Source organism: Notamacropus eugenii, chromosome 5, assembly GCF_028372415.1.
Source record: "Notamacropus eugenii isolate mMacEug1 chromosome 5, mMacEug1.pri_v2, whole genome shotgun sequence".
Lineage (NCBI taxonomy): Eukaryota > Metazoa > Chordata > Mammalia > Diprotodontia > Macropodidae > Notamacropus > Notamacropus eugenii.
Genome location: NC_092876.1, coordinates 94,681,134 through 94,708,304, shown reverse-complemented (window position 1 = coordinate 94,708,304; position 27,171 = coordinate 94,681,134). Strand labels below are relative to the sequence as shown.

Below are 27,171 nucleotides of genomic sequence, written 5' to 3'. Positions count from 1 at the left end.
GCTGTTCCTGGCTTCAAGGTCTTCTCCCTATCCACTATACAACACTAATTCTCTGGTTCCAGGATCGTAACTAGATGAAGGGGGTTGTCTCCTATACTTGGAACAAACTACGTTCCTTCATTGTCTAGGGCTATCCACCTTAGAAAATTTCCCTTAACGATGTTATGGAAACTATTTTACATTGGCCAATGGCGGTAATTGTAGATAATCAGATTGTTGTTTAGGGGTGAACTTAGCTGGCTAACTTTGAACTCTTTCATGGGAGGCAGTCAAACAGAGGCTGTATGACTTTTAATGGCCCTGTAGAGGAGTTTCCTACTGCATGTGGGAGGATGAATAAGACCACCTCCACCATCATCAAATTGCAACTGGATTTTTGTTTATCAGAGTTGGGAGGAATCTCAGTGGTTATCCAGTCCAAATTGTAACTTCAAAAAGAATTCCCTTTACCACAATCCTGACAAATCATCAGTCACCCCACATTTGAAGACCTCAGTTTATGGGAACCCTCACTACTCTGGTTTGAGACAGAATTAGCTACTCAGAAATCTTCCCAAATATCTAATCTCAATCTCACTTTCTGAAACATTTCCTCCTTCTCCTAGTTCTACCCTTTGGATGAATCAGGAAAATATAGCATTATAGACTTTGAAGGTACGTCATGCTTACTGTCATAGAAATTTGAACTTCAGTGAAAACAAACCAGTATTTACTACTGCTAATGTAGCTGAGATTATTAAATTAAATTAAATATTTACCTGTCTAGAGTTATCAGAATCTCTTACTTAGTCCTACATATGAGAATATGAATGGCTTATTGTGTCCCATTCCCACTAAGGAGCAATTAACCCAAGAACTGTCCACTCTATTTTGTTTGAGTTGTAATTCACATTTGAAAATACTACTCTAACTATAGGGATGAGTTCAGAACCAGTGAGTTCAGAACTAGGAGAACTACTAGTTTGCTATGGTAGCATTATTATCATAATGAGTGTTCCATGCACTCCAACTAGGCTACTGTGCCAGCATTGTATCATCATATCACCCTCCTATCTGTGCTTTTTGAAATGTCAAACAAGCAAAGAAATGATGAGCTCAGATCCAATAATGAGATATACATTTTTGGAAAGGGCCAACATAGGGATTAGAATTTTGAATATACACACCTGATATAAGCATTTTATTTTTCTTTCCTTTTTTTTTTTTTGAGGGGAGGAGAGATAAAGAAGTTAGATGACTATGGTGCTATCAAAATGATTTTTTAAGTAAAAAAAGAGAGTTACTGGAACATTTAAAAGTGTATAGAAGAGAATGAAAGTCAGAAAGAAATAGACAAGCAAGACAGCTTTTAAAACATGTTTCTTATAAAGCAAATTGAATATAGTGAACATTCACAGCTTCATGCACATTTCTCTTTTTTCTGACCTTTGTACATGGAGATGTTCATCTCATTTCAAGTTGGTTAAGTTTGGAATTAAGGAATAAAGAGAAAGACAAGGCATGTCTGTTGAATTAGGTCGCTCAAGTTAAATCTGCAGTGAATTTTCTCTATATTATGGTGCTTCTGGCTCTAACTATTTTGGGGGAGAAGGGATATGGAAATAAAAATACACCTCAGTGTTTTAGGTGCTTTTCCATTCCTTGTAATCAATAGCATTCCTTTCTTCCCTTTCATTTTGGAACTCCAGGGCTACTGGGATGTTATCTCACTTTTCTCTAAAAGAAGAAATCCCTTCTATTTTCCTGACCACTATCTGTGTATACTGTATTAAACAGTCCGCATCATTTGGTGACTGGTAACTTTATCATCGTTTAACAACCAAAACACTAATTAAACATTTGGGAAAAGAAAAAAGCTTCTATATCAGTCTAGAAGAGTCCAATGGAAGTAGTTAGTAAGAGAGCATAAGTATTACACATGAACATCTGATTTCTCCCTAGGCAGGAAGAAAAGAAGTGGGGAAAGTCATTGTCCCTCCCTTTAGGATTAACTTTGATCAACTGATTTAGTTTAGCACATAGTTCATGCTCAGAACATCTCTATCAGCTCCTGCTCCTGTCATCCCTTTATGTACAATGACTAGATCTTGGGAAATTCTGATGACTCCTCCCAGAGCCTCTCAAGATTGATTCTGGTGATTTCCTTTTACTCTCTTATTCCAGCCTTTTCCCCCAACTCCCAAGCTGTCTCCAATATAAGGTCAGAATTTGAGAATGCTGTGTAATCCAACTAATCCACCCAGGTTATCACTGTGATCATCACACAGTGAAATCTTAACGTTTATTGAATTGTTAGCAGATTCCTTTAAATAACTCACATTTTTATAGTCCAAAAGATTGTTTACAAGCATGTTCTTTTTAGTACCTCTGTAAGACAGGATATATAAGTATTATTCTCTCCATTTTACCAATGATGATATTGAAACTCACTTTGGAAATTGACTTGCCCATTGCCATACAGTAAGTGGTAGTTTTAGAAAGGCTTGGGCACAAATTGGGATTATAAATCCTAGGTGCTTTCTGCCATATCACAGTATTTTCCTTAAGTTCAGGACTAGTTTTAATAATAAAAATAGAGCCCTATCATATGTACACAGTTCTTTCCATATACCTAGCATTTATGATATTGTTATTAGTAATTCTCTCATGTGTTAGGATCTGGGATTTCAGATCAGCAAATCTACAGTTCCTCTCTAATTTCTTACCTGTGACCATTGTACTATCAGTTTCTTTTCTTTGAGAAAATATATAACAAAATCTGTCTTCATTTCAGTAATTTTTTTTGAATTCATGGATTTTATTGAAAATTTTTAAAAATGAATTCATGGACTTCTTTGAAAAAGAAAAATAATTCCCCTCAATGATCTGTGGTTCATAGTTTGGCAGTTCTTGCCCCAGGCCCTGTCTCTCCATCTCATCCACAAGACTAGCAAGAGACACTAAGGAATAAATTGCTCAAATCTACCCATGCTACCACAGTAAGGAAAAGGAAATGAGATTAGTGTGATATTATTTATTTTTAATGAAGTTATGGTAGCTCCTGATGACCTGCATTTCTCTTTTTAAATTCTCTAAATTAATCTTTTTGGCTCCAAGAATTCATTCTAAAATTCTTCTAGGAATTGGTCTTGATCATTTCATCAATTAATCAATCAATTCAATGTGCTTCAGGTACCATGCTAAACTTCAGAGATGCAAAACAAAAACCCAAAACAACAAAAAAAAGACAATCCCTATCTTCAAAATGTTTGCATTCTAATGCAGTAATTGTGTGTGTGTGTGTGTGTGTATGTGTGTGTGTGTGTGTGTGTGTGTGTACATAAAGATCCATAAATATTAGATAAAAGATTCCTCACTGGGGAGGACATTGATCTCTTTAATGAATAGACAAGGTTTTATGTAGTAGGTAGATTTTGAGGTGAATCTTGAATAGAATCATGGGATTCCAAAACAACTTCAGAACACTTAAGAACTCTGATGAACACAATTAACCAACCAAGTCTTCATCAAATTCATGATGAAACCTACTACCCACTTTCTGCCCAGAAGGTAATACTCCAGGAGTAGACTGAGATGTATTTTTTGAACATAGCCAATTTGGGTATTTGTTTTGTTTGACTATGCATATTTGTTACAAAGATTTAGTATTTGTTTTTCAATTTAAGGAGGGTATAGAAGAGAGAAGATAGATTTTATTAATAAAAAGAATTTTTCCATATGCAAAAGACTTTCTCTTACATGCAATATTTTTCTCCTACTCCATGAATTTTAGGATTTTTGGGGGGAGAGAGAAGGGAGGTAGTGAGGAAGAGGCATATTCCAAATTTCACCTAGTAATTCCAACATTACCCTAATTGTTGTCCCACTGAATATCTTTCCATTTCAAAAATAAACCAAAATTTAAAAATTAGTCACTTGCTGAGAGGGTTCAATGACTTACCTATCATTTGTTGACCTGAAAACTTGTTAAAGAAAAGGCAACAGGCTAAATGCATACATTTTATGATTTAATTAATTAATTAATCAATTCCCTATTAAAGACAACGGTAACATAATGCATTATGGAGCCAGAAATGTTCTGGCTACTGATACAAAGAATTGGGCAGCCTTAAATATGTTTTAGGACAAAGAAGTGTTCTGTGTCCTTCAGATTTATGATCTCCATAAATGATTAACTAGACCATTAGTAAAGGAATTTCTTAATTGCATAGGTTGTAAATACAATAAGATAACAGAGTTTGACAAAGTTTCACATAGAAATTATGACCCAAGATGTCTGTGTTTTCTTTACCATTAACATGCCATAACATAGTATATGTCTACAAATATTAAGATATGGAAAACGTCCCATTATTCAAGATAGTGTCTTAGGTTAAAGGTCTCTTAAGGAATGTTAAGTCAGCCCTGGCAGGCTTTTGTTGACATAGGAAGAAGCATTCTCTGAGTTTGGTTCAGAGAGAACAAAGAGATTATTCCAAAATTTTATATTAAACATTATCACATTTAACAGCAAGGAAGTGGCAGATCTAGGACTTGAATCCCGTCCTTCTGCCTCAAAGCTCACTGTTTTTTCAATTATATTACCTTGCCTCATAACCCATTTATATGGGTCATTCTGGTAGACTTTGGGTGTGAAATGTGAAAACAATGCTGTCATTATTTCAATAGATTTGTGACTGCATACAAATGGATACTCCCTCTACCAGTAAATGCAGTGATCTACTGATACTATCTCATAGCTTATTATTCTTGGGCATTTGCTGTCCAGGGTGTTGAAGGGCTGCTTTCAGTCTTTTCCCATTCCCTGTGTAGCACTACAACCCTTTGATTGTCCTCAGATGCTTAACTCTTGATACATGACAATACACTATATATTTGCTCAATATTCATGCTTTTTTATCTGTACCACACTGCCTCTCCACCATCATCAAAGCTCTGACAATGTTCACAATCACTATACCTTAATGGAAGCAAATCAAAGACTGAAGGACCTTTCCTTGTGAGGGTATTCTGATTATATACCCTAGGGAAGGTGGTCACTATTCTCAAAGACTTGAATCCAGAACTATTTTATTGTGGGGCTTATGGCTTTCTCATGGGAAACCACTAAATGATTGTTTATAATACACCTTCTCTCCTCCTTCCCTACTTATGATTAAGTATACAAACTGTGCTTTTACTTCAGCTAAGAGAACATTCCTCACTCTGAAATTCATTTAATTAAACTACTTGATGATTGGTACTCCTGTTTCTAGACCTCCTTTGTTTCCCTCTGAGCATTCTTCTCAGGTTAGATATTGGCTCAGTAAAAATCCTGTTAACATTAATTGCTGTCAGAAGTTTTTAAGGGGAGGACATAGGCTAATACCTTGAGCTCTTCAGTGTGGGGGGAAGGGACCTGCACCACAGGATTTTTATCAGAGTCCCAATTTGCTTGACAGGTTAGATGGTCTCTAATTTACTCTCTTAAGAGTCCAACCTCTGATCAGTTCCAGCTTTTCATTGTGAGGCCTGCTCTGGTACTTCTTTTCTTGATCTGGATCACTGTGATAAGGGCCCTGTTTGTTTTTTGTTTTGTTTTGGTTTTGTCACATGGATTTGGCTTTGTCTGTATCTTTTCTCTTATAATGTATGACCTGCAGGTTTTTTGTTCTCTCTTTTATACATGTGGTATGAGCTACAGACAGCAAGATTTTATTTCTGTATGCCACACAAATTTTTTTTCATTGAGTTGCTTGTGAGGTTGGTTTTTTGTTAACGTTTTAATTGTGCTCTTGGTCAGAGTCATGGAACTTTTATAAGTCAAGTGGATTGCTAGCACAGAGTGGAATACTTGTAATTGTGAACTTGTATTTAGAGTATTTTTATTTTATTCCCTTATTATACATTTGTATTTGTGTATTGTATAGCCTTGTTAGTTAAGTGGTGTTATTAGTTTTGAGTGTATACCTTTAAAATGGGACAGATGTGTGATAAAGTCATGGGGGAAGATACAGCAATTCTTATTAACAAACCTCCAGAATGGACATGTGCCTTTCAAATGTACAAGAAATATGGCCTTGACTGTCTCTCATACTGGGTTGGATTAATTTGATTAGTGATGACCTTAAACTTTTCTGGCCCCTTTGAGGCAGCTTTGATAAGAGCACATTAGAGTATTTAAGGAAGTAATTGATGAACAAGAAAACTTAGCCTCTTGAATGGGACAGCTATAATAAATGGTACTCAGAGGCAAGGGAGAGTGAGCTTAGATCTGAATTAGGGTCAATGAAAGAAAGGATTAAATCACTTGAAAATATCCTCTTAACAAGGCTCAAATTCCCCAGCTACCTAAAAGATAACCACTTTTACTGAAAGACTCCACCAGTTCCCCAGTTTCTATGTTCCTTTTTAAAGTGTAAGTCAAAGTTTTCAAAGGAAAAAACCCCTGGCAAGAGTGTCTTGTTCAGGGCCTATGGTTTCAAGCCCTGGCAGCTTGGAGAACTCTATACAATTGCCAAGGATTATCCCAGTCTCATGGAGGATCCCACAGACTTTGCTGTGTAGTTCCAACTAACCCTGTATTCATACAAACCTGGGTACCCAGATCTGTACCAACTCATGATTGTCTTGGTTGAGAAGAAGAACACTAAAAATTGGTTCCTAAAGGCCAGCTGGGAAGACCTGGAGGAGGATCTTAAGATAGCTTGGGCCTTGGAGGGCTAAGGTAAAGAACATTACCAACTTGCCCAAGTTATGGGTAAAAAGCTCCTTGCAGCAATATCCCTTGTATTCCCCTGACTACTGATTCAACAAAGATCTGAGATACTAAAGAGGACCATGAAGAATCTGTCAGTTTTATGACAAACTCACACAAGCTTTTGATGACAATTTGAGCCTTCAGCATGAGAGTAGTACGGCAAATTCAGTTTCTTTTCTATTTTGTTAATAATCTTTGTCCACCCATTTCTAAGCAAATTAAGCTATTTCTGATTGGCAATACTCTGACACTGGGTTCCTTCTTGAGGCGAAAGCACAGCTGGCAGCAGCTCTGACAGAGGAGAGTGAAAACAATAGAAAAGAACTAATAGAAGGAAAAAAACAGTTTTTTCCATGCAGTCTCTCTGCAACAGCTGTAGTACATTCCTTACCATCCCTGGGGACATCCCCTGTTGTCTCCAGAAACCCTTCCCTGTACTATCAAAATCAAGTAGGCCAGGAATTAGTTTTAATTGTAGAAAATCTGACCACTGGAGGAAAAACTGTAAAATGGAGATTGTGGCAGATGGTGAAGAGAAAAAAGAGAAAATACCCCAGGACATACTGAGGGACCCTCCCTGCAATTGTGATCACTCAGCATGACCAGGTTCTATGAAGGGCTATCAGGAGGGGTGGCAAAAGGAAAGGGATGCACAGGTACTGCCTGTTATCCCCATGACTCCTGTTGGGGATGTCTCCTTGCTCATACAGGGGGCAAGAGGTGTTTGCTCTAGTTCAGGCTGGTGCCACGTTCTGTTTTTAACCCCTCTGCCTTTGTCACTGCCCTCCACCAGAATGAGAAGAATATCTCAGATGTAGGGATTGCTAATAAGAACATTGTTGCCCATATCGCAGAATCATTCTCTTTTTCTTGGAGAGGTCAGAGTCTTTCATCCTTATGTCCTGGTCCCTGAGGCCCCTAACCACTTGTTAGAACAGGACTCTCTTTCATTTGACCAAGGAGGGATCATTTCCTTTTGTTCTTTATCTCCATCATCTTCCTTAACCCTTTCTGACCATTAGGCTCTTAATCAAGTTTCCTTCAACTTGGGGACTTCAGATGCTACTTTATCAGGTCAGTTTTCGATATCCCAGATATTGTTGTGCTGTTAGCTCTCCCATTTGATTTATTTGACTCTGAGAAAGGAGGAAATGTAGTTGGTGTAAGGACATTCAATCCTGCCACCTATCTACCTGAGATGGAAAGTGAGAATGAGACTCTGGCATATGATTTTGGGATGCTCTGGAAACATTGGAAGTTTTTCACCACTTCTGGACAACCCATTAAAAATCAGAAATAGGCTTCCCAAATATTAGACCATTTACTGCTTCCCAGGCTGTAGCAGTAATTAAAATTCCAAGGCACAGTCAAGAAAACAGCATTCATGCCTGTGGAAATGAGTAGGCTGACCAAGCACCTAAAACTGCAGCTTTAACTCCTCAAATTCTTAAGGTACAAGTCTCCATAGGCACAGACTTATTAGTATATCCATCTTACTCTGAAGGAGTGCCTAAGGCTCCTAACCTAACAAAAGAAGATGTAGCCACTGCCCCAAAAGAATGCTTATCAAAAAGCAAGAAAAGCTTCAAAAGGAAGGATATAAATTTGATAAAACTAAAGGACTATGGGTTCACTCAAACAGATTTACAGTACTCTCTAAGAACTTCTCTCTCCCTATGATGAAACACCTTTATTCATTCAGTTATTGGGGACCTGACAAGCTAGTGGAGCTCCCTCAAAAATATCAGTGGGATAGTTTTCACAGGGCTGCTGTCACCACCTATGAGTTGTGTCCCACCTGCACCAAGCAGAATTCATCTAAGCCTCTCAAGCTTATTTGTGGCCAGTTAACTCTCCCAGATGCACCCTTTGAAATCTGACTGATTGAATTTATTCAATTACCACCTACCCTTGGATACAAATATACTTTTGTTATGGTCTGTATGTTTTCCTGGTGGGTGGAAATGTTCCCTGTCATACTGCCACAGCCTTTGAGGTAGCAAAAATCATTTTAGATAAAAAATCATTCCATTATGGGGACTTCCTAAAGAGATACAGTGATAGAGGTACCCATTTCATAGGAGCTTCCTTAGATCAGCTACTCTCATGCTGTCCAATTACTCAGCACCTCCATTGTGTTTGTCATCCCCAGTCATCAGGAATAGTTGAAAGAGTTAATGGGTTACTTAAGACCTACCTTGCTAAATTCTGTGATTCAAAGCCTTTCCTTTAGCCCTCTTAAGCTGTAGGTCCAGACCATTTGGTTCTTATAAGCTCAGTTCCTATGAGATGGTAACAGGATGCCCAATGCCACTGTACCTGTGGGTGGGAAGCAAAGTAGCCAAAGGCTCCCTCCTACAATACTCCATTGGGTTGGCTCAGAAGATATCTGAGACTGACCAACTTATCTCCCAATCCCATTCTTTAGAATCTCCAACCAAAACACAGCCCCTAAACCAACCTAGTGACTCAATCTACTAGAAATGTGTCCTCTGAAAACACTCCTTAGAACTATGGTGGAAAGGTCCCTTTGAAGTTCTATACACCATTCCTATTGCAGCCAAACTCCAGGAAGTGAATTTCTGCATCCACCTGTCACATCTCCAAAAGAGCAGTACCACCCACTTGGATTTCAGAATCCATAGGTGACCTGATGCTAAAGATTAAATGGTGGGGGGGAGGGGGGAGCCAAGATGGTGGAGTAGAAAGATGCACATACGCTAGCTCTTACCCCACAGCCCATAAAATACCTGTAAAGAAGAACTCTCAATGAATTCTAGAGCAGCAGAAGCCACAGAACAACGGAGTGGAGGAGATTTCTATCCCAGAGTGACTTGAAAGACTGACAGGAAAAGTCTGTTGTGCACCAGATGTGGAGCAGAACCCAGCCCTGCATTGGCCACATAGCATTGAAAGGAGCAGATCCGAGCAGGCTTCAGGGACAGAATCTCCAGCGGCAGTGCAGATCCCTCAACCCACAGGCACCAAAGGTCAGTGAGAGGGTCTTTTCAGCTAGCCGAGAAGGGAGCAGGGTGTCCCCACAACTTGGAGCCTCCTCAGGTGGCAGCAGTAGAGGCAGCAGCAGACAAGGCTCCCAAAGCAGGCAGTAGCCTGCATCCATTGTTGAAGGTCTCATTGTAAACTCCCTGAGGGAACTGAGCCCTGTGTGGTGGCCCTGCCCCCTCCTGAGCAGCTGATCTTAATCTCACACTGAATAGCAGCCCTGCCCCCTCCTAAAGCTCCTGAGGCTTTGGAGTAGTTCATCTGAATCTCAGCCTCCAGTTCTGGCTTGGTGGAACTGGAGGTGAGGTGGTTGTGGAGAAGAAACTCAGAAGTCAAGTAACTGGCTGGGAAAATGCCCAAAAAAAGGGAAAAAAAATAAGATCATAGAAGGTTACTTTCTTGGGGAACAAGTGTCTCTCCCCATCCTTTTGGATGAGGAAGAACAAGACATACAGTCAGAGGAAGTCAAGGCCTCTGCCTCCAGGGCCTCCAAAGGGAACTTAAATAGGGCTCAGGCAATAGAAGACCTTAAAAAACAAGTTAGCAGCTTACTAAAGGAGAAGTAAAAAAATGCTGAGGAAAATAACAGCTTTAAAAAGAGGCTAACTCAATTGGAAAAAGAGGTCCAAGAAGCCAATGAGGAGAAGGAAGTTTTGAAAAGCAGAATTAGCTAAATGGAGGAGAAGTTTCAAAAGCTCACTCAACAAAATAATTCACTGAAAGAGAGAATTGAGTCCAGGGAAATGAATGACTATGAGTTAAACCATACAGTTAGTAAACAAAACCAAAAATCTGAAAAAATAGAAGATAATGTGAAACATCTCATTGGAAAAACAACTGACCTGGAAAATAGATCCAGGAGAAACAATTTAAAAATTATGGGACTATCTGAAAGCCATGATCAAAAAAAGAGCCTAGACATTATCTTCCATGAAATTATCAAGGAAAACTGCCCTGATGTTCTAGAATCAGAGGGCAAAATAAATATTGAAAGACTCCACTGATCACCTCCTGAAAGAGACCCAAACAGAGAAACTCCTAGGAATACTGTGGCCAAATTTCAGAGTTCCCAGATCAAGGAGAAAATACTGCAAGTAGCTAGAAAGAAACAATTTGAGTATTGTGGAAATACAATCAGGATAACACAGGATCTGGCAGCTTCAACATGAAGGGATCAAAGGGCTTGGAATGGGATATTTCAGAGGTCAAAGGAGCTGGGACTGAAACCAAGAATCACCTACACAGCAAATCTGAGTATAACACTTTAAGGGAATAAATGGTCATTCAATGATATAGAGGACTTTCAATCATTCATACTGAGGAAAAGACCAGATCTGTATAGAAAATTTGACTTACCGAGACAAGAATCAAGAGAAGCATGAAAGGTAAACAGGAAAGAAAAATCATAAAAGACTCTCTAAAGCTGAACTGTTTACATTTGTACATGTAAAGAAAATATTTATAACTTGAATCTTTTCTCAGCATTTGGCTAGATGGAGATATACATATATGTACATATACACACACATACATACACACATACATACACATATATAGATAGAGAGTACAGGGTGTGTTGAATCAGAAGAGATAATATCCACACAAAAAATAAAATAAAATAAAAATTAAGGGGTGAAGGAGAAAAATACTGGGAAGAGAAAGGGAGAAATGGAATGGGGCAGGCTATAACTCATAAAAGAGATAAGAAAAATCTTGTTCAATGGAGGAGAAAAGGGAGAAGGGAAGAGAGGAAAAATGAAGCTACTCTCTCCACATGTGGCTAAAGGAGGGAATAACATACTCATTAAATTTGATATGAAAATTTACATCACACCACAGGAAAGTAGGAGAGGAGGCAACAAGGGGTGAGGGGAATGTTAGAAGGAAGGGCAAATGGGAGAAGGGAGTTACTAGAAATAAACACTTTTGAGAAGGGACAAGGTCAGTTGTGGGGGAAAAAGTGGGGGATAGAGTAGGACAGAGGGCAATATAATTATTATTACACAACATGATTATTATGGAAGTCTTTTGCAAAACAACACATATTTAGTCTATTGAATTGCTTCCCTTCTCACTGGGGCTGGGGAGGGAGGGGGGTAGGGAGAGAAGTTGGAATTCAAAGTATTAGCAACAAATGTTGAGAATTTTTATTGCATATTATTGGGAAATAAGAAATACAGGGAATGGGGTGTAGAAATTTATCTTGCCTTATGAGAAAAAAGAGAAGATGTGGATAAGGGAAGGGTGGGGTATGATAGAAGGGAGGGTACATTGAGGGAAGAAGTAATCAGAATACAAGGTATTAGGAAATGGGGGGAGGGGAGTGATGGGGAGAAAAATTGGACATGTTACAAAGTGAGGTAAAAGCACTTAGTATTAAAACAATAGACTGAATTAATTACTGAGAATAAATCAATGTCATCTTTAGTTTGGGGAAAAGAGTTTTAGTCTAAATTTCCTAGAGGAAGGTAACCTCATGTAAAATTTGACATTGATGGAAAAGTTAAGGTTTAATGGTAAATTTGATTTTATGATTGCTATTTAATCAGGAACTAGAACATGTATAGAAAGACATGTAAGCCACTTAAGACTTGCCTCAATAGATGTTCCTTAGCCAAAATGAAATTATAATCATATTTGAAACCTGGTTATTGGAACTCACCATTTTTAGATGTTATGGGACTATTAAGTGACTGTTATTCTGAGTCTTAACTCCAGATATGGATAGCAAAAACGGTGGTCTTAGCTTCCAATCCATAATGTCAGTAAGTCAGTGAGATGCTGGTATGAACTGCAAAAGGTGATCTCATGGGATGGGTGGGAGAGTGGCTGTTCAGCCTGGGCTGAGGTAGGAGTCTCCTGACTCAATTTCCCCACTGACACCTGGCAGACTTTAAGCCTGACTGAACACAAGTGGACAATCTAATCCTGCCTGGAATTGACTTGAAGTTGGAAGATATTATATCCCTGCAATGTCCCTACTCTTGGTGGCAATTTCATATAGTCCAAAGGTTTGTAAACTTAATACCAGATCTCTTAAATTATAGATTATTGGAAGGGGAACATCCCAGGTTAAATCTAAAATTAAGCTATTAGGCATAGGACTTTAGACCAACAACATTAAGTTAGGGTCCTTTAATTCTTTGTAATACTGTGGAGATAATTAGGTGATGAGCTTGTGAAGTTAGCAACATAAATATTATTTGTGTCTCAGTTGGTTAATGTTTAAAAAAAAATTCTTTTGTTGTCCATATCGTAAATGCCTTAAAAAGAAGTATCACCTGACCAAAAGTTTGAATTGTTTTATCTGTTATAAACCATGTTAAAAATGAAAAATTAAATAAAAAAAAAAGATTAAATAGACTCTGAAGTAGCCAACATTTAGGTGGACAATTATTTCCCAAACCCCCAAGATTAGAAGAAGATAATAGCTGATGTAGACCACCAACCAAGAAACTGAAGATGGACTGAGGTTTGCTGTTACTCCTGCTATAAACTAAGCTTTTTTTCTTCTTGTTAGTGTCCCCTGAATCACTTAATGTTCATGGAAGCAGTTATTTTTTTTCCATTTTTATGTCATATTTAATTACTTAATTTGTGATTAATGAAAATTTTACTATTTTAGTAAAATTTCCTAGGACTGTAGTTTGTTTTGAGATTTGATTTCAGGAATAGTTATCTGAGTTGTCACAAAGTCAATAATAGAAAATGGCAAGTGTGGTAGTCTGAGGATTGCCAATTTAAATGTCTGTGCCTGAGAAAGGTTGTGAGGATCATTTAGGACCTAGACTATGCAGGATCCTTTTGACCTCATTTCCATATTGTGTTATTTCCATTTTGGAAAAGGAAAATCCCCACCTGGTTAATCCTGTGCCTTGCTTTAACACTCTGTAATTATATGATTGACTGTCTGATGTGACTCAAACCTGGAATCAAAAAGAGCTAAAGGAGATTTCCCCACTGTTGGGGAACAACAACTATGTGCCTCTTTTTTTATAGCAAATTTCCATAATCAAATTTTTCAAAATAATTTTTCAAATGAATGTTCCTCATCAGCCCTCAAGGGTTGTTGTGATCTTCTTGGTCAAAAGAAGGGAATGAGAAAAGATTTTATTTTTCATATTAATTGATATGATACATGTAATGAATCTACTAATAGTTTAGTTTTCTCAAGAGCCTCCTCTCTGGCTAGGGAGTCAGAGCTCACAATATAACTTAAACAGATTAACCAAAATTCTGATGATGCCCACAATCACTGGACCTTAAGGGAAGTGAATCAAAGATAAGCACAATCTGTTCCTTTCACAGAACTCTGGTTTTGTACCCTAAGGGAGGTGGTCGTGATCCCCAAAGACTTGACTCCAGAATTACTGCATTGTGAAACTTGTGGGTTTCTCATGGGAAACAACTAAATGATTGTTTGTAATCCACCTTCTACCCTCCCTGCCCTCCCTGTGATTTAAGTATATAACCTGTGCTTTTACTTCAGCTAAGAATATTCCTCCCTCTGAAACTGTTCAATTAAACTACTTGATTCCTGGCACTCCCGTTTCTAGTCCTGCTTTTTGTAGCTGGGGACATTCTCAGGTTAGAGACTGGTTCAGTAAAAATCCTGTTAAGAGAAGCAACGTCAATACTAAACAAATATGCACCAAGTGATATAAAAGAAACAGACATCAAAACTGTACTCATGGGGGAAACCAACTGTCCCTGCTCGGAACTAAATAAACCCAACTAAAACAATAATCAAGATAGAAACTAATGAGGTAAATAGAATATTAGAAAAATTAGACATGACAGACCTTTGGCATGATTTAGACATAATGGGTGGCACTGTAAGCAAATTTGAAGAGGAAGGAACAATATCTATGTCAGATATATAGGGATGAGAAGAATTCACAACCAATCAAAAGAAAAAGAGCATTATAGAATGTAAAATAGATAAATTTTTATATTAGATAAAAAAGCTTTTGTACAGACAATAACAATTTAACCAAAATCAGATGGAACTCAGAAAGATGAGAGACAACTTTTATAGCAGGTGTCTGTGATAAAGACCTCATTTCTCGAATATATAGAGAAATGAGTCAAATTTACAAGAATTTAAGCCATTCCCCAATTGATAAATAATCAAAGGATATGAATAGGCAATTTTCAGATGAAGAATTAAAGTTATCTGTAGGCATATGAAGAAGTACTCTAAATAAAAATTGATAAGAGAAGTACAAATTAAAACAACCCTGAGGTACCACCTCATATCTATCAGATTGCCAAATATGATGGAATAGGAAAATGACAAGTGCTGGAAAAGATGTGGGAAAATGGGACTCTAATGAAATGTTGGTGGAGTTGTGAACTGATTCAACTGTTCTGGAGAACAATTTGGAACTATGTCCAAAGGGCACACAAACTGTTTTGTTTTGTTTATTTGGTGCTTTTTTTGGAAACAGTAATAGCACTACTAGGTCTGTATCCTAAAAAAGATGATTAAAAAAATAAAAGAACACACATGTGCAAAACATATTTTTAGCAATCCTTTTTGTGGTGGCAAAATATTGGAAATTGAAAGGATACCCATCAGTTAGGCAATGACTGAACAAGCTGTGGTATATGAATGTAATGGAATACTAGTGCAGAACAATAAATGGTAAATAGGCAAATTTTAGGAATAAAAGCTTGTAAAGACTTGTACAAATGGATGCAAAGTGAAATGAGTAGGACTAGGAAAACATTGTACATAAGATCAGCAACATTGGTTGATGATTAACTATGAATGACTCAGCTCTTCTCGACAACACAATCAAATAAGACAAGTACAAAGAACTCATGAAGGAAAATGCCATCCCTCTCCAAAGAACTAATGGACTCTGAATGCAGAATTGAAGCCTGTTTTTTTACTTACTTTATTCTTTCTTGTGTTTTTTTTTCCTTCTTGATCTGTGTCTTCTTTCACAACTCTGACTAATATGGAAACAGTTTTATCTGATAACACATGTGTAAACTGCATCAAACTGCCTATCATTTTCAGAAGAAAGGAAGGAAGGGAGGGAGAGAAGAAAAATTAGAAAAAATCTTGTAGAAAGGAATGCCAATTTTTTTTCCTGATATAGAAATGGGAAAATGATGTTTAAAAATTGTAAAAAACATGGGGGTTAATATTGTTTTTACATGTGAAGTCTGGTAAAAGATATTTCCATATTTTTCACATTACAAAAGAAAAGACATCAGCAACTCCCAAGAAAAATAAAGAAAGCAAAAAATTATATATTTCAATCTCCTGAGTTTATCCATTCTCTCCCTTCAGGTGAATAGTAATTTTTTTTTTATCATGGTTCCTTTGTAAATGCATTGGATCATTGCCTTATTCAGAGTAGCTAAATCATTCACAGTTGATCAATACTATGATATTCTCCTGGTTCTACTCCCTTTACTTTGCACCAGTTCACACAAATTGTTGTGGGTTTTTCTGAAGCTATCCTGCTATTCATTTCTTGTAACACAATACTATTCAATCACAATCATATAACACAGCTATTCAGCCATTCTGCAACTGATTGACATGCCCTGAATTTCCAATTCTTTGCCACCACAAAAAGAGGTGCTATAAACATTTTTGTACAACTAGGTCTTTTTTCCCTTTTTAATCTTTGGAATACAGTATTGGTATTGCTGGTTTCAAAGAATATACATAGTTTTATAGCTCTTTGGGAATAGTTCCAAATCATTCTTCAGAATCATTTGGTTAGTTCACAACTCCATCAATAATGCATTACTATCCCTATTTTCCCACATCCACATCATAACAAAAACTTTTTTTTCAAAAACTCAAAAGGTGGCTCTACACATGGACATCTCCTGATAGTAAGAGAAAACATTGATTGTATACTTTATATCCAAAGTTGGAGAAGCTCTACAGAAACAATTTGAAAAAGACATTGACTGTGGCTCATGAGTGTTTTTTCGTTGAAAAATACATATTTAAATTGAAGAAAGTAGGAAAACCATCAGTCCATGTAGGTATGAAATAAATAACATCTCTTATGCATATAAAATGGAGGTGATGGATAGATTTAAAGGATTAGATTTGGTAGATGGAGTGCCTGAATAACTATTGACTGAGGTTTCTGATACTGTTCAGGAGGCAACAACAAAAAAATTTCCAAAGAAAAAGAAGAGCAAGAAAACCAAATGGCTATTTGATGAGGCACCACATAGGGAGCATGACAAAAGAGATCCAAAAAGCCAATGAAGAGAAGAATGCCCTAAAAAGCAGAATTGACCAGATGGAAAAGGAAGTCAAAAAGCTCAGTGATGAAAATAATTCCTTTAAGATGAGAATGGAGCATATGTAAGCAAATGAATTTATGAAAAATCAAGAAATTATAAGAAAAAAACCAAAGGAATGAAAAAATAGCATACAATGTTAAATATCTCATTGAAAAAACAACTGACCTGGAAAATAGTTGGAGGAGAGACAATTTAAAACTTATGGACTACCTGAAAGCCATGGTCAAAAAGAAAGCCTAGACATCATCTTCCAAGGAATTATCAAGGAAAATTTCCCTGATATTCTAGAAGCAGAGGGTGAAATAAATATTAAAAGAATCCACCAATCATCTCCTGAAAGAGATCCAAAAAGGAAACCTCTGAGGAATATTGTAGCCAAATCCCAAAGCTCCCAAGTCAAGGAGAAAATATTGCTAGCAGCCAGAAAGAAACAATTAGGGTATTGGGGAAATACAATTGGGATAACACAATATCTAGCAGCTTCTACATTAAGGGATCACGGGGTTTGGAATACGATATTCCAGAAGGCAAAACAACTCAGATTAAAACCAAGAATCACCTACCCAACAAAACTGAGCATAATATATCAGGGGCAAAAGTGGTTGTTTAATGAAATGGAGGACTTTCAAGCATTCTTGATGAAAAGACCACAGCTGAATAGAAAATTTAATTTTTATCACTAGAATTAGGAGAAGCCTGAAGAAGTAAACAAGAAAGAGAAATCATAAGGGACTTACTAAAGTTGAACTGTTTATATTCATACATGGAAAGATAGTATTGGTAACTTGAGACTTTTCTCAGTTTTCGGGTAGTGTAAGGGATTATATACATGTAGACGGGGGGGCAAGGTGAGTTGAATAGGAAGGGATGATATCTAAAAGAAATTAAATTTAGGGGTGAGAGAGGAATATATTGGGAGGAGAATGAGAAAAATAGAATGGGGCAAATTATCTCTCACATAAAAGAGGCAAGAAAACGGTTTTTCAATGGAAAGGAAGAAAGGGGAGATGAGAGGGAAAAAGTAAACCATACTCTCATTACATTTGTCTTAAGGAAGGAATAACATGCATATTAAATTGCTCTGAAAATCTATCTTACACTACAGGAAAGTAGGGGAGAAATGAATAAGCTGGGGTGGGGGGAGATAATAGAAGTGAGGGCAAATGGGAGGAGGGGGTAATTAGAAGTAAATACTTTTGAGGAGGGATAGGGTCAAAAGAGAGAATAGAATAAATAGGTGGCAGGATAGGATGGAGGAAAATATAGTTAGTCTTTCACAACCTGACGTTTGTGGAAGTTTTTTGCATACCAACACATGTATAACCTATATTGAACTGCTTGTCTTCTCAGTGGGGATGGGTGGAGAGGGAGGGAGAGAGTTTGGAACTGAAAGTTTTAAAAATGAATGTTAAAAATTGTTTTCACATGCAACTGGGAAATAAGATATATAGGCAATGGGGTACAGAAATCCATCTTGCCCTCCAAGAAAATAGAGGGGATGGGAATAAGAGAAGGGAGGGCAGCTTGGGGGGAAGGGGTAATCAGAATGCACACTGTTTTGGGGTGGGCAGAGGGGAAAGATGGGGAGAAAATTTGGAACTCAAAATCTTGTGGAACTGAATGTTGAAAATTAAAAATAAACAAATTAGAAAAAAATAAAGAAAATTAGAAATATTATGGGAATGTTTCATGCAAAAATGGGATAATGAAAGACAAAAATGGGACTTAACAGAAGCAGAAGAGATTAAGAACAGGTGACCAGAATACAAGAACTCTACAAGAAAGCTCTTAATATCACTGACAACCAGGATCATGTGGTTACTGATCGAGAGCCAGTTATCAGGGAGAATGAAGTTAAGTGGGCATTTCTCACAGGAAAACTAGTGAAGATGATGGAATTCCAACAGGCCTATCTAAATCCCTGAGTGATGGTGCTAATTAAAGTACTGCACTCAATATGCCAGCACATTTGGAAATTATACTAGTGGGCACAGAGTTTATGTTCCAATGTAAAAGAAGGACGATGCCAAGGAATGTTCAAATTACCAACCAATGATACTCATTTTACATGCCAATGAGGTTATACTTAATATTCTGGAAGTTAGGATTCAGCAATACATGAACCAAAAATTGCCAGAACAGGTTGGTTTTTTGAAGAGGCAGAGGAACTGGAGGACAAATTGCTAACATTTGCTGGATTATGGAGAAAGCAAGGGAGTTCCGGAAAAACATCTACTTCTGCTTCATTAACTACTCTAAAGCTTTTGGGTATATGGATCACCACAAAATGTTCCAAGTCCTCAAAGAGATAGGAGTACCACATCATCTTGAGTAACCTGTATACAGGCCAAGAAGCAAGAGGTAGAACTGGACATGAAACAGCTGATTGATTTAAGAATAGAAAAAGTGTATGACAAGGAAGTATATTGTCACCTTATTTGTTTTACTTATATACAATATATGTGATATGAAATGCAAGACTGAATGAATCAAAAGCTAGAATTAAGTTTGCTGGGAGAAGTATCAACAGTTTTGGATATGCAGATGACACCACTCTTGGTAGAAAGTGAAGATAAATTAAAAATCCTCTTGATAAGGGTGAAAGAAGAGTGAATAAAGGATGGCACGAAACTTAATATACACGTATATGTACATCTATCTCTCTATCTCTCTATCTGAACCTAAGATCTTTGCAACTGGTCCAATCATTTCCTGGTAAATGGAAGGAAAACAAACAGAGGCAGTATTAGAATTTTTATTCTGCATCTCAAAGATCACTGTAGCAGTCATGAAATTAAAAGAAACTTGCTACTTAGAAGGAAATTTATGGCAAATCTGAAAGCATACTGAAAAGCAGAGACATCACCTTGTTGACAACAAAGACAACAAATGACAACAATGTCTGGTAGTGAGAACTGAACAATAAGGAAAGCTCAAGGTTGTGGAATCATTCAAATTGTGGCAATGGAGAACTTTGTGAGTCTCTTGGACAGCGAGGAGATCAGATCAGTCACTACTTCAAATTCATTCAGACTATTAATTAAGAAATTAATTCAGGCTATTCAATCAAATTCACTCAAGCTGAAATTTAGATACTTTGACCTCATAATAAGAAGATGGTACTCATTGGAAAAGACCCTGTAAGAAAGATTGAAGGCAAAAGGAGAAGGGGTTTGCAGAGGATAAGATGGATAGATAGTGCTATGGAAATAATGAACATAAACTTGGACAGACTTTAAGGGATAATTAAGTATAGAAAGGCTTGTTATGCTGTGATCCTTGGGATCATAAAGCCTTGGACATAACTGAATGACTCAATAACAACAACAAAACCACCAACAAAATTACTGTGTTTTGTATATGTTTTTCCCCAGTAGAAGACAAACTCCTTGAGGGCAGTAATCCCTTTTCTTTTTGGATGCTGATTCTGCATAACACAATACTTGGCAAACATTTATCCTTAAAGTAATTGTTGAATTGATAATGCAAGTAACATGCCAATGATTATATAGCCATTAAAAGTCAAAATCTATATTAAACCCAGACTTTTTGACTACAGCTGCAACTAGGGTGGGGGCAGAGCAACAAAATTGGGAAGGTACTTAAAGCACTTGCACTTTTGAAGAAACAACTGAGTTTGCCAACTGGAGAGTAAGAATGATTGTTTAAAATAAGAAGTTACCAGATGGCATATTTCTTCCCATTGTGGCTTACTTCACCATATCCTGTCTCTCTTCCTTCATGGTGCCCTGTCTACCAGTTGCCTTAGAATCTCCACACAGAGGGTCCATTGCTTCTAGTAGGAGGAGATATAGGTGATGGTTATTTGTTTCAGGTTGCTATGTTGAGAATTACTACTTAAATTTCCACAATGCTTAAGATTGATCAAGTACTTTCATTACAGGTGCCCAGTGAGGTTAGCAGGGAGAACAGTATGATCCTCATGGTAGAGGGAAATGGGCCCAGAAAGGGAAGTATTTCCTCAAAGGTCACCTCCCTAGTGAGTGGCATAAACATAGGCAGCATTCAAGCCTAGGTTTCCATACTCCACAGCCAGTGTCCTTTATCCTATACTAGTTGCCTCCCCTGATATTCCATTTTCCACAGCTCACCAGCTCAGGCTTTTCCCCAGTGAGAGAGTGCAGATCTCCTAATGGGACTCCAGGTCTCCAGGTTCCCAGAGCAAGTAGGAGGTTGGGTTACCAATCCTCCTCATCTAAAGAGGGAGCAGCTCAGATTCTTCTGTTGCTCTTTCAGAGAAAGAAGGACCTGGAAGCTTCCTCAGGGCAGGTAGGTCCTGGGGTGGGGAGGATGCAGTTTCAGGTAGGTGTCTCTTTGAAGGGATGGTACAAAATCAATTTTTTCTGCTCAGGAGTTTAGAAGCTCAGGCTCTCAGGCAGGATGGCAGAATCTGACCCAGAGTCTTAAGGTTTCAGTGTATCTTCCAGAATATCTCCCCTCCTCCAACCCAGGGGCTCTGGCCCTCAGAAAGAATGACAGGGTACTTCCCCTCACTGCCAGGGTTTGTGCTCCCCAACACATAGATTTAAAGATTGTTCTTATTCCCAGAACTCAGACTGTCTTTGATTGACTGGAAGGCTCCTCCTTGCCCACTCAGGGTCTCTGGATCCTAGAAAGTTCCACCAGGGATCATTTCAGGCAGCTTTTCAACTGAGGCTAACCTCTTTGCACGTTTCCATTTTTGCCCACCACCCGAAGTTTCAAAAGAAAGATGATTTTGATCAAATGCTATCTATACATGTCCATTCCTCTAACCTTGTCTCCAGGGTTGTCTATCCTAACACAAAGCCTATATGCTAAGACCAGGGAAGTATAACAGCAGAATTATCAACTCACTAATTCTCAGAATGCTCATCTATTTTAATGTAGCCCAAGGGCACCTTAACTTTTTCAGACATCATCATATTTTCCTTCTTTTTTAAATTTATATTTTATATTATTTTTCTTAATGTTTTTATTTGATTTCACTGTTCTACAATCATTTCCATATATCTTAGATTTTTTCCTCCCTCCCCCCCTTCTCCCTAACTCCCCACTCCCTCCCTGAGATGGCATGCAGTTTTATATAGGTTCTACACATACATTCCTATTATATACATTTTCACCTTAGTCATGTTGCATAGAAGAATTAAAATGAATTGGAAAAATCCTAAAACAAACCAAAACATAATACAAAAGAAATTGATCTGCTTCATTTTGCGATTGAATTCCAGAGTTCTTTCCCTGGATGTGGAAGGCATTTTGCCTTAACAGACCAATGGGAATTATTTAAGTCCTTGCATTGCAATGAAGTATTAAGTCTACCAGAAAAATTCCTCATACACTATGGTTGTTGCTGTCATCATCACATTTTCAAACCACATTAGTCTGAGTTTCATCAATGTGCCCAGATACTTCTTCAGAGAAATTATTATATAACATGCTTCTCTCCCATATTGTACAGGATGTCCTAAAAGTCTTACTGAATTCTTAAGCTTATCAATGCACTAAGACCTTTGGAAAACTCAGTATTTGTGAAGCCTCCTTCCCTTTTTAAACTAAATGTAAGACTTGAAATTTATCCCTATTAAATTCATCTAATTAGAGGCCCATCAATTTTCTTGCCTGTCAAGACATGTTTGGATACTGACTCTGCAAATGACAAAACTAGAAAATGTTACTAACAACACTATGAGAAATGTGTCCAGGATGTCATCTATACTTTTACCTAAGTCAGTGATAAAAATGTTCATCAGCAAGGGAGAAACAGAGATTCCTGATCCTCTACTGGAGACCTCCTTCAACCCTGACATTTCATGAATACTTCTTACAATTTTTTTAAATAGCATGTCTGAATTAATCTAGTTATATACATCTCTCTATCTTTTTGCAAGAATACTTTATGAAATACTTTTCTAAAATGTAGGTAACTTATATGCATAGCATCTTCCTGAGCTTTCAGTTTAGGACTTGTCAAAAAAGGAAATAAAGTTAGTGTAGTGGTTTTTACTGAAGACACTTTATGTTTGTGGTTTTATTTTCTAGATCTATAGTTCTCAAGCTTTTTTCTCTTGGGACCCTGTTACATTATTAAAGTTTATTTTGGACCCCAATAACCCATGACTATGAGGGTCATATGTAACATATTAGCAATTAAGCTGATTAAGTTTAAAATATCAATTAACTAAAAACAATAATAAACTCATTGGATGTTAACATTTTAATACAAAAAAACTATATTTTACAAAGAAAAAAATAGTAAGATGAGTAGCATTGCTTTACACATTTTGGCAAATCTCTAGTGTCTTGTTTAGCAGAAGACATCTGGATTCTGTCACCTGATTCTAAAATTCAATCTCTTGAGATATATTGTTGAAGTACATAAAGAAAATTTGGTAGTATACACATGTGTAGGTGACAAAAAAGGAGCTTTTGACAAGTTTTAACATTAACATCTAAATATTATTATGAAAATAATTTTGACTGTCCAGACCCACTCAAGGAATCTCAGGGTCCTACAAAGGTCCATGGACCACAGTGTGAGAATTGCTGTCTTCTAGCTTTTTGCTGAATACCTTTTCACACAATATAAATGGGAATGTTTTGAGGATTTGAAGTCAAGCTCACAGGTCAATAGTTTTCAGATTTCATTCTGGTTCCTTTCTTGAAACTTGAGAAAACACTGGCCTTTCTTCACTCCTGAATCACATCTCCTGTGCTCCGCAATCTACCAAATCACCAACAGTGGCTCAGAGGCCATGTCCACCATTTCTTTCAGTCCCTGAGGATATTATTTAGATCAGCTGTGTGAACTGAAATCAGCAAAATAGCATCCCACCGCCTTTGATTTCTTTACTTTTCGTGGACATCTGCTGCTAATTAGCCATTTTTATTCTTTCCTTACCAAGTATCTTCTGGTTGTCAGAGAAACTAGAAGCCTAATAATTAAGTCATCAAGTAGCAGGTGACATTGGAGAGAGATAGGAACCTAATCAGGACTCTTTGTCTCTTTAAGAGCTTTCTGTTTTTATCCACAGGAGAGGAGCCTCCCTTGTCATGCTGGCATCACCTTGCAACCAGACATCAGATATTAATTTCATCCTTGAGGGCATCCCTGGACTGGAGGAGTCACACCTCTGGCTGGCAGCCCCATTGAGCTTTATGTATGCTGTGGCTCTTATAGGAAACACTCTGATTCTGACTGTGATCTGCATTGAACCTACTCTGCATGAGCCCATGTACTACTTCCTGTGCATTCTGGCAGCTGTCGACATCATCATGGCCACCTCTGTTGCTCCCAAGATGTTGAGCATCTTTTGGTCAGGTGATAGTGCCATCACATTCATTGCCTGCTTTGCTCAGATGTATGTGGTCCATGCAGCCACAGCTGTTGAGACAGGCCTGTTGTTAGGCATGGCTTTTGATCGCTATGTGGCCATCTGCAAACCTCTGCACTACCAAACCATCCTCACACCCAAGATGATGTTGGGGATTGGCCTAGCTATCATGGTGAGAGCTATTCTGTTCATGACTCCACTGAGCTGGATGATGCTTCAACTGCCATTTTGTGGCTCCCACATTGTCCCCCATTCCTACTGTGAGCACATGGCTGTGGCCAAGTTGGCATGTGCTGATTATATGCCCAGCAGCCTTTATAGTCTGATTGGTTCCTCTATCATTGTGGGTTCTGATGTATTCTTTATTGCCACCTCCTACAGCTTGATTCTGCAGGCAGTATTTAGACTTTCTTCCAGGGATGCTCGATTCAAGGCTTTCAGCACCTGTGGTTCCCATGTAGGAGTCATGGTGCTCTACTATCTTCCTGGGATGATATCCTGCTATGTGGAATGGTTTGGGCAGGGTGTAGTGGCTCTGCCCACCCAGGTGTTACTTGCTGATTTTTATTTGGTCATTCCACCCACCTTGAACCCTATTATCTATGGCCTGAGGACCAACCAGATCTTACAGCATGTGTTAAGTGTGCTAGGGAACTGTTGGTCCTCTGTGTCAAGGTTCAAATTTAAAAAATCATGTGTGAGGGTCTAATTACCAAAAATTTTAAGACCTAGATGGGGAGTAGAACTAGACTTGTGAGTGTTTGCATAAGGAACTCTGAGAGAAGGAAACTTTCTTCATCAATACAAATTGGTATCGCTTCTGAAACTTGGGTTTGTTAAAGTGTTGAGAGATTTGATAACTTGCCTCAGAGTTACACACCTGGTATGTGTCAGAGGCAGATCTTAAATCCAGTTCTCCCTGGCTTCAAGGTCATCTCCCTATTCGCTATACAACACTTTCTCTCATGCTAGGATTTTGAACAGATGAAGGGGAAGGCCTCCTATAGTTGGAGCAAACTATCCGTCTTAGAAAATATCACTTTGTAACACCATGGACACTATTTTACACTGTCCAATGGTGCTAATTGTAGATAAACAAATTGTTGTTTAGGGGTGATCTTAGGTTGCTAACTTTAAAGCCTCTCATGGGAGGCAAACAGAGGATGTATGACCTCTCATGTCATTTTGGCAGAGTTTCCTACTGTGGGTAGGAGGATGAACAAGACCACCTCCAGCATAATTGAATCACAACTGGATTTTTGATTATAACAGTTGGAAGAAACCTCAGTGGTTATCCAGTCCAAATTGTAACTACAAAGGTAATTCCCTCTACCACAGTCCTGACAAATCATCCATCACCCTATGTTTGAAGACCTCAATTTTATGAGAACCCTCACTACTTTGGTTTAAGACAGTACTATTTACTAGGATGTCTTCTCATATATCAAATCTCAATCTCCCTTTCTGAAACTTTTCCTCACTCTCCTAGTTCTGCCCTTTGGGAGAATCAGGGAATTACAGAATTGTAGACTTTGAAAGTACATTAAGCTTACTGATATAGATATTTGAACTTCAGTAAAACTAAATCATTATTTACAACTCTTAATGATGATGAAGTTATTAGATTAAATATTCACCTGTCTAGGATTTTGAGAGTCTCTTAGTCCTATGTGTGAGGATATGGATCGTTTATTGTGTCCCATCCCCACTATGGAGCAATTAACCCAAGAACTGCACACTCTATTCTGTTTCAGTTGTAGCTCACATTTGAAGATACTACTCTAACCACTAGGGATGAGTTCAGAACTAGGAGAACTGGTGGTTTGCTATGGGAGCTTTATTATGGTAACATGTGTGTTGCTTGCTCTCCAACTAGGCTACTGTGTTTGCATGATATCCTCACTTCTTCCTCCTAATTGTGCTTTTTGAAAATTTCAGCAGCCAAAGAAATGGTGAGCTCAAGTCCTATAATGAGATATACATTTTTGGAAAGGGCCAACATAGGAATTACAATTTTGAATATATATCTGATCTAAGCATTTTATCTTTGTTTCCTTTGATTTCTTTTAACGTGGAGGAGAAGTAGAGAAGTTCGGTGACTATGGTACAATCAACATGATTTTTTTAAAATAAGAAAAGAGAATCACTGGAACATCTAAAACCATGTAGAAGAGAATTAAAATCAGGAAGAAACTGGCAAGCAAAACAGCTTTTAAAACATGTAGTTTCTTATAAAGCAAATTGTATATAGTGAACATTCACAGCTCCATGTATAATTCCCTTTTTCTGTTCTTTGCATATGGAGATGTTCATCTTATTTCATGTTGGTTAAGTTTGGAATTAAAGAATAAAGAGAAAGATCAGGAATGCTTATTGAATCAGGCCTCTGAAATAAATCTACAGTGAATTTTTTCTATATTATGATGCTTCTGGTTTTGCCGTTTTTTTTTTTTTTGCAGGTGGTGGGGGTGGGGGGAGGTTATGCGGAAATAAAAATAGATGTAGGGATTTTGGGTATTTTTGCATTGCTCGTAATCAATAGCATTCCCTCCATACTTTTCCCTGTAGGATTCCAGTTCCACTGGGCTGATATGTCATTTTTCTCTAAAAGAAGAAATCCCTCCTATTTTCCTGATCACTCTTTGTTTATACTGTATTAAACAGTCTGTCATTTGGTGACCAGTGCCATCATCATTGTTTAACAACCAAAACTGTAATTAAAACATTTGGGAAAAGAGAAAAGCTTCCATGTCAGTTTGGAAGAGTCAAATGGAAGTAGGTAATAATAGGAGAGCATTAATAGTA

General features: G+C 37.7%; 1 protein-coding gene across 1 annotated transcript; it reads left to right on the top strand.

Moving 5' to 3' along the window:
• The first annotated feature begins 24,085 nt into the window (after positions 1 to 24,085).
• LOC140507632 (olfactory receptor 52I1-like) lies at positions 24,086 to 25,075 on the top strand. The gene has a single exon (XM_072615648.1). The coding sequence runs from the start codon at positions 24,086 to 24,088 to the stop codon at positions 25,073 to 25,075; it is 990 nt and encodes a 329-aa protein (XP_072471749.1).
• The last annotated feature ends 2,096 nt before the right edge of the window (positions 25,076 to 27,171 follow it).